Below are 13,371 nucleotides of genomic sequence, written 5' to 3' on the forward strand. Positions count from 1 at the left end.
AGAAGGAACCTGCATCCCGATAAGCCACAGACAAACACGAGATGGCGCCATCCTGTAGCTTTTACACTAGGATTTATAGTCACCGTATTTTAGAGCTTTTGCTAGACGCTCTTATTTAGAGTGAGTTATATATTTATCAGCATGACTGCACCTAGGAATCAAATACATGACCCTAGTACTGCTAACACCTCCCTGTACCTACTGTACCCGTCGAGATGCATGTCACGTTTAGTCTATACGTTTATATAGAAAACCCTTACATATCACTAGCTTTCTATTTGCAAGTTTAAAATATTACGTTTTTGGTGTACACTAGAGTTGGCATGAGTCGCCTGTTTTTATTTCCGGCCTGTAGCCTTCCCACCGGTGGAGTTGGAGATCGGAAGCGTGCATTAGGAAAGAAACAAAGGGACTAAATTTAATTACGGCGCGTGAGAGAAGGTGCACTTAGGACCGGGCCGCTAGCGGACGGTTATTTCTATTCCCCGCCGCATCTGCGACAAAGTTAACGCGCGTTCTTTTCTGCGGAGGGATGCTGAGGTACGTGTCGCGTGTGAAACTCTTGCCGGTTTGATTTGGGGATTCAAACGCTCGCCAAGCGATAAAGCCAAGAAAAAAAGGTGGGGAGGTGAAGTATGGTGGTGGAGGGTGGTGTTGGTGGTGGGGATGGGGGGGGATGGTGGGCATGGGGGGGGGGATGGGGGGAGATGGGGGGATGTGGGGGTCGTCCGAAATCTGGCTACATGTGACGTCACGAGAGTTCCTCCGCGCCGGCGGCAGCAGCTGAGTGGCTCGCAGTGGAGACGGGGGTGCGCCGTCACCGCGTTTTCTCCCTTCGCTTCGCTTCGCGGCCCCGTCCGGGGTCATTCGGTTCAACCGGGGCGACGACAGCGACGATGGCAGCATCACGGGCGACGTCCTCGCCTCCGTTCTCCTCATGACCGCCGCCGGCCTTTCCGAAACACGTCTGCCAGACTCGCGTGAGAGGCGCAAGCGTAGCGCAGCCCGCTCCGAAGGGAGGCGCCCCACCAACTCCCCCCCGCCTCGCACTCGCTCCGTGGCAGGTAACAAACACACGCCTGGCTCCGTCCCTCCTCGACGTCGTGCTGCTCGTGTAACCGAGGACGCGTCGGTGGGAACGCGCGGTCGTCCGTTAGTACGAGCCCGGGCCTGGTTTCCGTCCCTTCTCCGCTAGCGGCGCGGCTATAGCGCGCTGGTGGAGCCCGTGTGTTGGGGATGCGAGTGTGGGTGGACACTGATGCTCCGACCACGACGTTCGGGCCCGGAACGATCACGTTTGACCTGAAGCTTCGGCACGTTCGGGCTGCTTCACATTTCCACACATTTTATTTTTAAAAAATTACACGAAATAAGACTAAAAATTCGTTGTGTTAGTCCTCCATTTTGATTCGAACGAGCTGCGAATGAAACAAAAACGCAACACGTATCGAAACGACGCTTGTTTATTTGTTTATTTCTCTCTTTTTTTCGTGACGAGACGGGCCTCGAGGCGGCCACACGTAAGGGTTCATCCTCCTGCGTTTCCCGGGCTGTCGCGGCCGCTGCCCCGTCAGTCTTCATCCCTCAGGACGCTGCCGTGGCGGCCGTGTTATATAACTGTAGCCCGAATGACACCACACGCCCTTGGAGCGAACACGACTCGTGTTTGTTTATTTGGCCGTCGCAGCTCCACTCACTTTAACTAAAGACAAATTATATTTTTGGGGGGGGAGGGAGATGGAAATGGCGTTAAGACGAACGGGTCTTGGCGGGGATGATGAACATCAGCATCGCAGGCTGAACCAGAGGAATGTCCGTAGCGTCGGCCATTGTTTTTGTTGACACTGGATAGGTTTGCTGGTTTCCCGTTAAAATTGTCGGCATTTAGACCGGCAACGGTTTAAACGTTTATACAACTAAAAAAAAAATCAGAAGGCGTCAAATGAACAGGCAAAGAAATTAAGTGCGTTTTTTAAAAATGTCGTATGGGAGCAATATTGTGTTTCGGTGTTGGACCTGTGTTGAGCTTGGTCACTGGTGTGTTTTTGTGTTGATGCTGCCCAGAGAGGAGCAGGATGATGCTTTAATGACGCAGTCGATTAATTGTGCATTTACGTGACTGAGACCATCACTTCCCATAGGGAATGTAAAATGGGTGCTATGCCAATGAGCTGTTGGTCAGTGTTCTTGTTAACCTCATGTTGGACCCGAGTTCGAGTCCCAGATAGGGTGGCTGTGTTCAGCCTTTGACACAGTGTAATCCTTTGAATCATGGGATAGCTAAAATGTCTGTCTTCTCCTGTCGGGACATGAGCCCGTCAGAAACAGCCACTGAGATCTGATCTCCTCCTCTGTTGATCATGTTGTTTTAGTGTTTACTTTTCTTGTCATCGGTTTACACTTGTTTGGTTTCTCCTGTCATGAATGGAGATGGTCAGTGAATACGGGAGACAAAAATGTGCTCGTGGCGGTGTGGAGAACGCTGGGACGGGCTGGAGCCTCGAGCCGGGTGTGCTCGCGGAGAAGCGAGTGTTAACACAGGTGCCCCAGCTCTCCTCATACCACTCCGCGTAGAGACGGGGCAGGCAGCGACGGCTGTGGTTGTTTCAACAGGCGGGATGGGCCCTGGGCCTTGGCTCTCAATAGAACGTAAAAACCCTTCCTCATTACTTACAGATCATCACTTCTCGCAGGCTGATCGATGTGGGTCATGTTTGTGATTCCCGCTACTTGGACTTTGAAGAGCGGATTAGATACCTGTCAGATATCAGCCTGGGGAAACTGATTCACTTATTTCCCTAAACAGAAGTTCATATACAGTAAGTGCTTAGATGTCAAGGTTTTGGTACATCAACACGTCTATAGCGCAGGATGAAATGGTCCAGGAATGATCTTTCCATGTCAGACCATACCTGTGGCACCAAAGAAGGGCTCCTGCTGCTCTGGGATCAGCGGGCTAGAGGAAAAACGCCTGCTTGTTCCCAGTAGCAGAGCGAGGGAGGAAGAGTTGTGTGTGTGTGTGTGTGTGTGTGTGTGTGAGTGTGTGTGTGTGTGAGGAGGCCGCTGGACCTGGGGAGGGGCGGGAAACCCGCTCTAGAGCTTAACAATGACTTAATTTCTCAAACTGTGTGTGTGTGTGTATGTGTGTGTGTGTGTGCGCGCGCATTCATGTTTAAAATTTTTTTTCTTTCTTTTGTTACTTCCTTCCAGGCTGAGTCACCGCTGGGGTGTCTAAAGGGTCAGGAGAGAGACACACACACCATACACACACATACACACACACATACATGCAGAAAAAGTGAAGGAGTTGAGTCTGAACCATAACACATTGCTTTATAGAGCAAGAGAGAAAAGGGACGTTGGGAAAGAAAACGGAGAGAGAGTGCACACAGTGACTGGATTGGATCGAAGTGACCCCGCTGCAGGAGGACTAGCACTGGGCAAAGCCCTGACCCTTGACCCCTGACCCCTGAATCCTGAGCTGGGATTCAACATGAATGACCAGAACGTGGTGAAAGAAGGTTGGGTTCAGAAGAGAGGTGAGCAATAGAATTGCACACATTAATTAATTTAACATTAATTAGCAGCTTCTATGTGAACTGCAGCCCAGTGTACCTGGTGTTGTAGAGCTTGGGGCTTTATCAAGTGCTAAAGGGAAGTGAAGTGCACTTCTGTTGGTGGACATTATTGGAATTTGTTGCTTTTTAATATGAGAATGGGTAAAAATCCCAGGTGTGTGTTTTATGTAAATGTGGTAACCTAAAATCCAGGCAGAAACACACTGCCACAATGAGATTAAGGTTAGGATTACGGTTTGGCCATTTCATATCGCCATAATGATACTGTTATATAAAATTCTAAATATATTTATATACACCCCTCCAATTCATGTACTCTCCTGGAGGAGACATGCGCACATGCAATTATTCATATATATAATGTTTCATGAAAAATTGTGTGTGCGCATGTCTCCTCCAGGAGAGTACATGAATTGGAGGGGTGTGTGTGTCTGTGTGTAGGAACTGGAGATCTGACCTCTTTTTATCCCTCCCTCTGTCTCGCTCTCCTCCAGGAGAGTACATCAAAAATTGGAGGCCCCGTTACTTCCTCTTAAAGACAGACGGCTCCTTCATCGGCTACAAGGAGAAGCCGCAGGACGCGGACTTCGCCTATCCTCTCAACAACTTCTCTGTGGCTAGTGAGCACCTCACTTCATCCTTCTGGCCTTCTGTGCCACTCACGCCCTCCTCCCTCTTTTCCCGCCCACGCTCGTGGTTTGGCACCTCCGCTCTTCCATCTTCTCATTCCTCACGATTGTAACGTCTTATCCGCCCCAACCCATGTCATTCCTTCGTGTTCCCTTAGTTTCGTCTTCATTTCTGATCTCCGTCGTGTCCCTGCTGTTTGTCACGCCCTCTCTGTTTCATTCCACCCATTATTAGTCCTGTTCAGATGTTTCGGGTTTAGCCTCATGATGTGTTTGGTTTATATTCCCCGTGTGGCCAGTCCTTCCTTGTAAGTCTTTTTATCGTTTACCGTTGCTTGAGTTTGCATATTCTGTCCTCCATAATTCCTACCCAGATCTGTTTCCCTTTCCTCCCTGGTCGTATTATTGGTAATCTTGTCAATCAGGTCTTGTTTGTATTTATTCTAAATCTTCCATGTTCGACTGGTTAAATCTGTATTAGTGTCTAGTTTGCCTCTGTTAGTATTACCGCTGCTTTGTCATATTCTGTGTGCCTTCGTGTATTTGTTGGTGTTCAGTAAATGTTATCTGGTTAGTTTATGTTCGCGTTCATGCCTGATTGTTACCGTTGGTTGTGTTAGTTATATAGTTGGCTTGTTTTCCGTGTGTATCCGTGTAACGATAAGTGCCTCGCCGTTCACGTGTGATCTGCGTTAGTGTGACTAGGATGCAGGAGGCTCCTCCCACTTCTTTAATTAATGGGACTCTCAGCTGCACTCGTGTCCTACTAGTGCTCGCACGTTACATAGATGTTTGGTGGGTAATGTAACCTTTGTTTTCTCCTTGGACGCGATTGGGCACGTGAAGGCCTGATCGATGTTGTGGTGGTTTAGACGTGTAGCTCTTCGAGAAGGCTGAATCAGCACGCACAGACACACACGCGCGCACACACACAAGCGCTCTTTCTCTGCAACATGAGTCATGGTTACAGTTTGGGACAGTGACAGTTTTAATGCAACAAACATTTGGCAGTACTATTTAGACTGGTGAGGATCCTAGTCCAAACAGCAAATACCTCACGTTACAGTTCAGGATGGTGATGATTCAAGTAGCAGCCTTAGACCAAACAACAAATACCTCACATTTCACTGAGAGTAAACATCAGATATTTTACATATCTTTTTATCTTAATGCTCTCTCTCTCTCTCTCTCTCTCTCTCTCTCTCTCTCTCTCTCTCTCTCTCTCTCTCTCTCTCTCTCTCTCTCTCTCTCTCTCTCTTTCAGAGTGCCAGCTGATGAAGACGGAGAGGCCCAAGCCCAACACCTTCATCATCAGGTGTCTGCAGTGGACCACTGTCATAGAGCGCACGTTCCACGTGGACACGCCCGAGGAGCGGTGAGCGTCCCGTCACACCGTGGCCACCTCGCGCCACACGGCAGAACACACACCCGCCCTCAGAGCCCCAAGAGCAGCTGGGCGGCCTCCTGACCTCCTGACCTCGGGTAGGGCAGAGTGTGACCTCAGCGGTCCACAGTGCAGCACTGGGAAGCTACAGAACTGAGACAGGAAAATGTTCTACCATTTAAAACACACACACACACACACACACACACACACACGCATGTAGAAACCGTGCATTGGGAAGAAAGTCCCACCATCCTTATGCCTTTTCTGTGACCATGGCAACAGGGACGAATGGGTGGAAGCCATCCAGATGGTGGCAGACAAGCTTGCTAAACAGGAAGAGGAAGGAATCCTGTGCAGCCCCACCTCCCAGATCGAGATCGTAAACGAGGAGGAGATGGACACCTCCATCAGTCACCATAAACGAAAGGTAACCAAACAGTCCAAACATCTCGGAGGCTTCATCTAGGCTCATCTTTCGAAGCATCTTTAAGTTCTTATTGGAGCCTCTTAGTCAGCAGAGGTGGCTGGTCCATGTCCAGAAAGTAAAGATCCACCCCAGGGTTTTGTTCCAGCGGTCTGGATTAACTACCTGCTCAAGCCAGTAGGTAGAAATAATTAGTAAAAGTACAACCATAGCAGACTGTGTTCTTTTTTTTTTTTTTTTTTTTTTTTTTTTAGCCTGAACTCTGACCCCTCTGGACTGTGTGTGTGTGTGTATGTGACTGGTTGTGGTGGAGCTTTGATTTTACACTGTCGTCTTGGCTTTCCCTGTTCCCTTCAGACGATGAACGACTTTGACTATCTGAAGCTGCTGGGGAAAGGCACGTTCGGCAAGGTGATCTTGGTCAAGGAGAAGGCCAGTGGGACTTATTATGCAATGAAGATCCTGAAAAAGGAGGTCATTATTGCCAAGGTGAGCGAGTGTGTTCACCACCCAGACAGAGCCTCTTCAAACTCCGCAGGAGTCTAACCTGGGGGAGGTGTCCCTGCTCCTGGAGGACCAGAGGTCAACACAGTTTGATGTTTGTTTATCGTTCTTACTGCTCAGCCTGACCATATCGGTTCGTTACTCCAGATTAGTAGCTGTGTGTGTGCAGAGTCACCAAACTGGCCTGGAGTTAGCCACTCATGTCCAGCCCAAGCAACAGACCCCCATAAATATGTTAAAGTTTGGGTTTGTGTAGGGCAGGTCTGGTAGGACATAGACTTCCACATCTCTGGATGTATGGCTTAGGGGACTGGTCAGTTTGAAAGGCCCATACATCCTCTCCCACTGGAACGTTCTGACCTGCGGATTTAGTCAGGGACGTTGGCTGGATAACATCGGCCCAAATCAATACCATTCCGCAGGAGAGGAGCTGTTTGATTTCTATTGGACAGTCGTTACACTTAGCTTAAGTTGCCTGGTGAACATAGACGTCCGGTTTGTGATGTAACAGCTTGGTCTAGAAACCTCTGTCTTCTGTAGTCTTCTCTCTCTCTTTCTCTCTCCTTTTCTTTCTTAATTGCATTTCATTCCTTTCAGGATGAAGTGGCCCACACTCTGACTGAAAGTAGAGTATTGAAGAACACCAGGCACCCGTTTCTAACAGTGAGTGTTAACAACACTGAGTCCCAACACTGAAATACTGCCTCCGTAGTTAGCTGAAACCTGATCTCCTTTCTTTTTCCGCAGTCACTGAAGTATTCCTTTCAGACTAAGGATCGTTTATGTTTTGTGATGGAGTATGTAAATGGTGGTGAGGTAAGATGCTGCAGATTCGTTGGACCTGATTCGTTTGACCTGATTCGTTTAGCTTGTTGATTCATTTGGCCTTCGTCATGAATAGTGACCAGTGAAACTCACTAGGCTAACTATCTTTTTTGTGAATTGTCATTTTGTTTGTTTGTTTATTAAATCTTCCGCAGCTGTTTTTCCATTTGTCGAGAGAGCGTGTGTTTTCGGAAGACCGGACTCGTTTCTATGGTGCTGAGATTGTCTCTGCACTGGACTACTTGCACTCTGCTAAGATTGTTTACCGTGATCTGAAGGTAAACAAAATTCAACAACACCACCACCCACTTGTGTGTTTTGGTGACCATTTAGCATTTGGCAAGGGAAGAAAAACAAAACATGTTTTCTGGAGCTACTGGTGTAGTTGTGTTCAGCGTGACTCATAGTGCAATCTGCTGACTGTAACTTTAAGACTAACTGGAAGTGCATAGCTTCATCCTGCTAATCCGTCTCAGGGCAGTTTAAAGATACGGTCTGCAGTTCCTAAACAGTGCCGTGATATTAAACATAGTGTAGCTTTAATGTACTGATGTCATGGAAGGTCTAGAAAAGTCTAGAAAACTGTGTGTGTGTGTGTGTGTGTGTGTGTGTGTGTAGCTGGAGAACCTCATGCTGGACAAGGATGGGCACATCAAGATCACGGACTTTGGGCTGTGTAAGGAGGGCATCACTGACGCCGCCACCATGAAGACCTTCTGCGGCACCCCAGAATACCTGGCACCCGAGGTCCCGTACCCGCGGCCACACTACTACACTCTGGGCCCTGCTGTAGACCAGGGCCATCTGCCCGCGTTGTTTACAACTTTTTATGCATGATGTCATCATAGCATGACTTCATTTCCAAATATGACGACTCACCGTGCCCAGAACCATTTTACGGTGATATGTGACTCACAGGGTGATTACATAATGTGTACATGTATTACACATGTATGACACATCTATATCGGACGACTGAGGCCTTATCACTCTTGTACACCGCACTCTGAAAACTTCACTGTCATGCAAAGTTCTGACCAAAATGAATAACCCATGGGTTGAGGCATTAATAATTAAACAACCGGTGGAGGATAACCCAAATCCTTCACCTGTGAATTATTAATCCTGTATCTGGTACTTCATTACAATAGCAGAATTCACACGGGTACTAGTTCAGGCTGAGATGACGGCATATTAGATAGTAGTGGTGTGTTAGAGTTGTGGCAGTACTGATGCACAGTGGTGCACAGATACTGAACTCTTATTGACTGGATTATACTGAAGGGCTCAGTGTCTGATTCCATTTGATTACACTAACTACGGAGTTCTTGGGCATCAGCATAAATAATTGTGCTGAATTCAGTATTATGAAAATGATGTTATTGTACTGACTGTTTACAATCAGAAAATGTGATTCCTCATTTCATCACATCATTACATCATTACATTCTAGGTTGTTTAGGAATTGGCCATCAGTGTGTGCGAGTGAGTTTGTTGATGATTGATCAGGTGTTGGAGGATAACGACTACGGGCGGGCGGTGGACTGGTGGGGACTGGGCGTGGTCATGTACGAGATGATGTGTGGCCGCCTCCCTTTTTATAATCAGGTATGATGGCACTACGACACATAGCCACGTGTCAGGTGTGTGTGGGTGTGTGCTAGGCTGCTAAGTTTACTGATGGGATTAAAAAAAAGAATGTTTTTGGTCTTTTGGGTACTTTCATAGTGATGTTCAATGTTTGTGTATATATTTAGTCATCATCTGATCTGTGTGTGTGTGTGTGTGTGTGTGACACTCATGTCTACAGGACCATGAGAAGCTGTTTGAGTTGATTCTTATGGAAGAAATCAAATTTCCCAGGACCCTCTCCGCAGATGCCAAGTCTCTGCTCTCTGGCCTACTCATCAAAGACCCTAACAAAAGGTGTGCGTGCGTATGTGTGTGAGTGAAAGAGAGAGCGAGAGCGAGAGAGACTGTAGAGAAACAGCTGCTTGCACGCCTGCTGAATGCAGTTTTGATGACCTGTGTGTGTAGACTGGGAGGAGGCCCAGATGATGCGAAAGAGATCATGAGACACAGTTTCTTTTCTACACTGGACTGGCAGCATGTGTATGATAAAAAGGTAATGGAGCGTCTGCACCTGCAGGGGGCGCTCCTGCACACTCAGACTGAATTAGCACTTTTTACTGTGATTTACTGTGGATAAAACAACCGATCTCTCTTTCTCTCTCTCACTCTTTCTCCTTCACTGCAGCTGGTTCCCCCGTTTATGCCCCAGGTGACATCCGAAACAGACACCAGGTATTTTGATGAGGAGTTCACAGCCCAGACCATCACAATCACCCCTCCTGAGAAGTGTGAGTTCCAGCCTGACGTCTGTGTAAAACACTCACTCAGGAACACACAACCTGCGTTACCACGTTACCTCAGTTTTACTTTTATTTTGTTTCTAGTTTTACCCCAGTGAATCACATGAGTGATTTTATAAGTATTTAAATGAAATGAAGAATTTAAATGTTAAATTACAAGAAATTATCCAGCTCTAGAAGTGATTTCTCTCCTTTTCTGAAGTCTCTTACTCTCTGTCTGCCCCCTGCAGTTGACGAGGATGGAATGGACTCAGCCGATAGTGAAAGGAGACCACATTTCCCACAATTCTCTTATTCAGCCAGCGGGAGAGAGTGAGAGCTTGTTAAACGGCGCCAGTGTTGAGCCGAGGCCATTTAAGGAAATTCCGTAGCCATGCTAGGAGAAGTCTGCCCTCGTTACCCCCTCCCCCCCTTATCGACTTTGAGAAGCTGTTTTGTTTTGGCTTCGTTTTTCGTTGTTTCGTTTTTTTTTTTCCTTTTTTTTTTTGCTGTGGGACTTAAAAAAAAAAAAAAAAAAAAAAAGATAAAAGGGGGTTTTGCACAGTTGGGTTGGACTGAACCTAGTCAACCCACATAAAAAAGTCTCATTCATTTTCAGCGTTGTTGTGGTTTACAGCAGGTTTAGTTTTTGTTGTTTTGTGCATTAAATTATATCCATCAGTATTACCACTGACGTGACCTATAATGGGTTATTTAGTTGTTTGTTTTTTGTGTTTAAATTTATAAATTTTTGTTTGGGATTTTTTTTTTTTTTTTTTTTAGAGCCATTTTGGGGAACAATACCAAAAAATGTTGCCTTATGTGTGTAATTCTTATGTGTCTGCCAAACACTAAGACTGACTGACCGACCGACAGACAGACGTGAGGGTGGGATTATCAGCAGACAGGCTTGTGGGCGGGGTTAGCAGCAGGCAGACACAAGGGCAGGGTTAGCAGCAGACAGGCTTGTGGGTGGGGCTAGCAGCAGTGTCAGTAGACCAACCCTCAGCAGGCTCAAACTCCTCCCCCTTTACCTTCATATGTTTCTGTACAGCTAGTACAACACGCCTTCCACCTAACAAGTGTCACTCTCACTCTACGAAACTAAAGGCGTAGGATAGAAAGGAGAAAAACACTAATCTAATATTTTTCTGTGATCTTTGTTTTTGTTCTGAGATGAAGATTTGATTTGTAGCTGGACATCAGTACACAAACTGCCGATTACTGTTAACTTCCCACGAGCACCTCAGTGAGGCAAACCACTCGAGCCACAGGGCAACTCCACCCAGAAAGCTTGAGGTGACAGATCACTGTCAGATATGTGCTGTCCAGACAGTAAATGTGGTGTGTGTGCGCGTTGTGAGGGAAATTTTGTATTTGTATGTGGCGCGATGGGTATGCCCTTACCACACAACTCGGCTGCAAGCCGCCTGTGTATAAAGTAATAGTGCTGATCTGAGACCAGTTTTCACGTCATAATGGAGACACGTGGACAGATAGAGACATATTCTGGCCACTTTTCTAGGATACTTGGTGTGAATTTAAATACCACTAATATCAGAGAGGGCCAAGACTGCCAGTGAAGTTACACTAAAGAAGCCTGGAGTGTAAACTGATCCCATATCATCACTCGGTCTTTCCGCTGCTGGGTAGAGTTGATTATCAACAATACACTCATTTTTCACGCCATAAAACGTAATTCAAACGTGATTGTTGGCGCAGGGAGCGCGAGGATATGAGGATGCAGACATACGCACGCCTCACTGTTTGATATTCTTGTTTGTTTAGTTTTATTTTTCGGCTTTATCGAGTTCTGCCTAGCTGTAGAAACTGTTTAATGAACGTGTGGTGACATCGGCAGTATGTGGAAATCAGTAACCCAGTCACGTCACATTATATTTTGAACAACTGAGCCATGCTGTGCCCACGTGACGTGAATCCCGAGACGCGCGTGCAGGCGAGTGGGCGTTACAGTTCACCGTAAACCACGCCCCCCAGACCCTCACCTCCAATCCCGCAGCAACTTCCCGCTTTCCACTAGGCTAGAGTATCTGTGTGACGTGTACATGCAACGCCTTCTTTATGTTGTCACCGCTGAAAAGAAAATAATGTGTGACGGATGTTGTGCGACTGTACTTAATTGTTGGTTGACAAAAACACACGAGAGGAAGAAAATGTTCAATTAGCTACTGCAAACGAGGGAGCCTCCCGTAGGGACGAGTTTCCATGGTTTCATGCCCTCCCTCCTTATTTGTTCTCGTTCCAAACGTTCCGAACTTTTTTCGATTCCGCAAGAATTCATCGCAGTTCGTCGCGAATGAAGCGTGTACGTACATCACAGTCCCAACCCATTTTCTCGCTGTGAGATACTGGTTTCGCTAACAACGATTCTACATCAGGTTTTCTAATGTTGTTATTATGAGAGATTTTTTCCAGTGTATTTTTGTACCATACTTGTAATTGTTTTATTTTTTAATTTATTTTTATTTGATTTTATTATTATTTTGCTTATGGCAATGTTACCATGGCTTGTTCCTATGTGAGAACGCGTCTGGTAGAAGGATAATGTCGGATGCATTGCGGATTTTGTTTTTTTTCCTTTGGGTTCCAATCCTCTTCAGTTGTTTGCCTGTTTTTGTTTTCATACCAAAACATTGCGGCAGGTGTCCAGTAGAGGGCTTGCCTTGTTTGGTAGTATTTATTTTAAGTTATAATAAAAATTATTTTAAAAATGTCTTTTGCGCTGCTGTCAACATCTTCATTTAATTTATATTCGCCTATAAAACATTCAACAGGGCATTGGACCTGAATAACATTTTCATATTCTTATCTGCAATCGTAAGGTCAGTTGGTACAACTGCGCCACCACATATGATTCAGAACTCTGGTAAATGCATCAATTTGTAAACGCCCTTAGTAAACGGATCCGTTCATACGAGTGCAGGTGCTCACCTTGTATTTGAGGTCCCATGCCTTGTACAGCTAAGCATCCTGTCACATTTGTCCGGAAGACTCATTCATAAAACACCTTATACGTGCAGACTTGGTGTTTTCACACTTGTCCTGATATGGTTTGATTTGAAATAAGATAAAATAACATGTTGGCCAAAAGGGCGCGACTAAAACGAGAGCTCGGGTGACGACAGGTTGTAACATTGCATTGCCATGCGTTCCGACGACGATGACGGGGGAAGTCTCAAAAGATAATTGTAACATCATTACTGCTCAAACTTTATTTTCATATCCAAACTTAAACGTATTCAAGTTAATAAAACAGCTAAAATATAGTCAGTGAGTCTTTTTTGGCAGGCTGCCATAGGCTGTGTAATAAGTCTGGACCGCTCGTAAATTTCGCTCGTGCAGAAGATTTCATGAAAATTGGTGAAAGCCACAAGCCCTCTAAAAAGCGGAAAGTTCTCGTAAAGACTGAATCTGTTCTTACGAGTTGTTATTGCATGTGGTCAGAAGAACCCATTTTTCAATTCAATTTGGGAGTAGATGAACATCTTTGTTCGTAGGGGACAGAGAAATAGCTACTTAGAACAGGAAACTAATCGCCCGACAAAAGCACATATTGTCAAAAAGCAAATTGTTGATGTAATTCTGAAAAAAAAAATATATATATATATATATATATATATATATGAGAGAGAGATTTTTTAAATTAAGGCTG

At 46.0% G+C, this 13,371-nt stretch overlaps 1 protein-coding gene across 7 annotated transcripts; it reads left to right on the forward strand.

The window, feature by feature from the left end:
- Window positions 1-417: 417 nt before the first annotated feature.
- akt3b (v-akt murine thymoma viral oncogene homolog 3b) lies at window positions 418-12,434 on the forward strand. Of its 7 annotated transcripts, none has more exons than XM_076991859.1 (16): window positions 418-540; window positions 3,211-3,238; window positions 3,340-3,539; window positions 4,073-4,198; window positions 5,471-5,582; window positions 5,877-6,021; window positions 6,376-6,507; window positions 7,120-7,185; window positions 7,270-7,338; window positions 7,503-7,625; window positions 7,966-8,094; window positions 8,857-8,955; window positions 9,158-9,273; window positions 9,385-9,472; window positions 9,605-9,707; window positions 9,950-12,434. In XM_076991859.1, exons 3-16 carry the CDS (start codon window positions 3,494-3,496, stop codon window positions 10,033-10,035), a joined length of 1,440 nt encoding a protein of 479 aa, XP_076847974.1. In that variant the 5' UTR covers window positions 418-540; window positions 3,211-3,238; window positions 3,340-3,493; the 3' UTR covers window positions 10,036-12,434. The 7 variants fall into 7 exon arrangements, with proteins under 7 accessions (XP_076847974.1, XP_076847978.1, XP_076847976.1 ...); XM_076991861.1 differs by lacking the exon at window positions 418-540 and adding an exon at window positions 602-620; XM_076991857.1 differs by lacking the exon at window positions 418-540 and adding an exon at window positions 760-1,064.
- Window positions 12,435-13,371: the final 937 nt, after the last annotated feature.

Source organism: Brachyhypopomus gauderio, unplaced genomic scaffold (assembly GCF_052324685.1).
Source record: "Brachyhypopomus gauderio isolate BG-103 unplaced genomic scaffold, BGAUD_0.2 sc86, whole genome shotgun sequence".
NCBI classification, from domain to species: domain Eukaryota; kingdom Metazoa; phylum Chordata; class Actinopteri; order Gymnotiformes; family Hypopomidae; genus Brachyhypopomus; species Brachyhypopomus gauderio.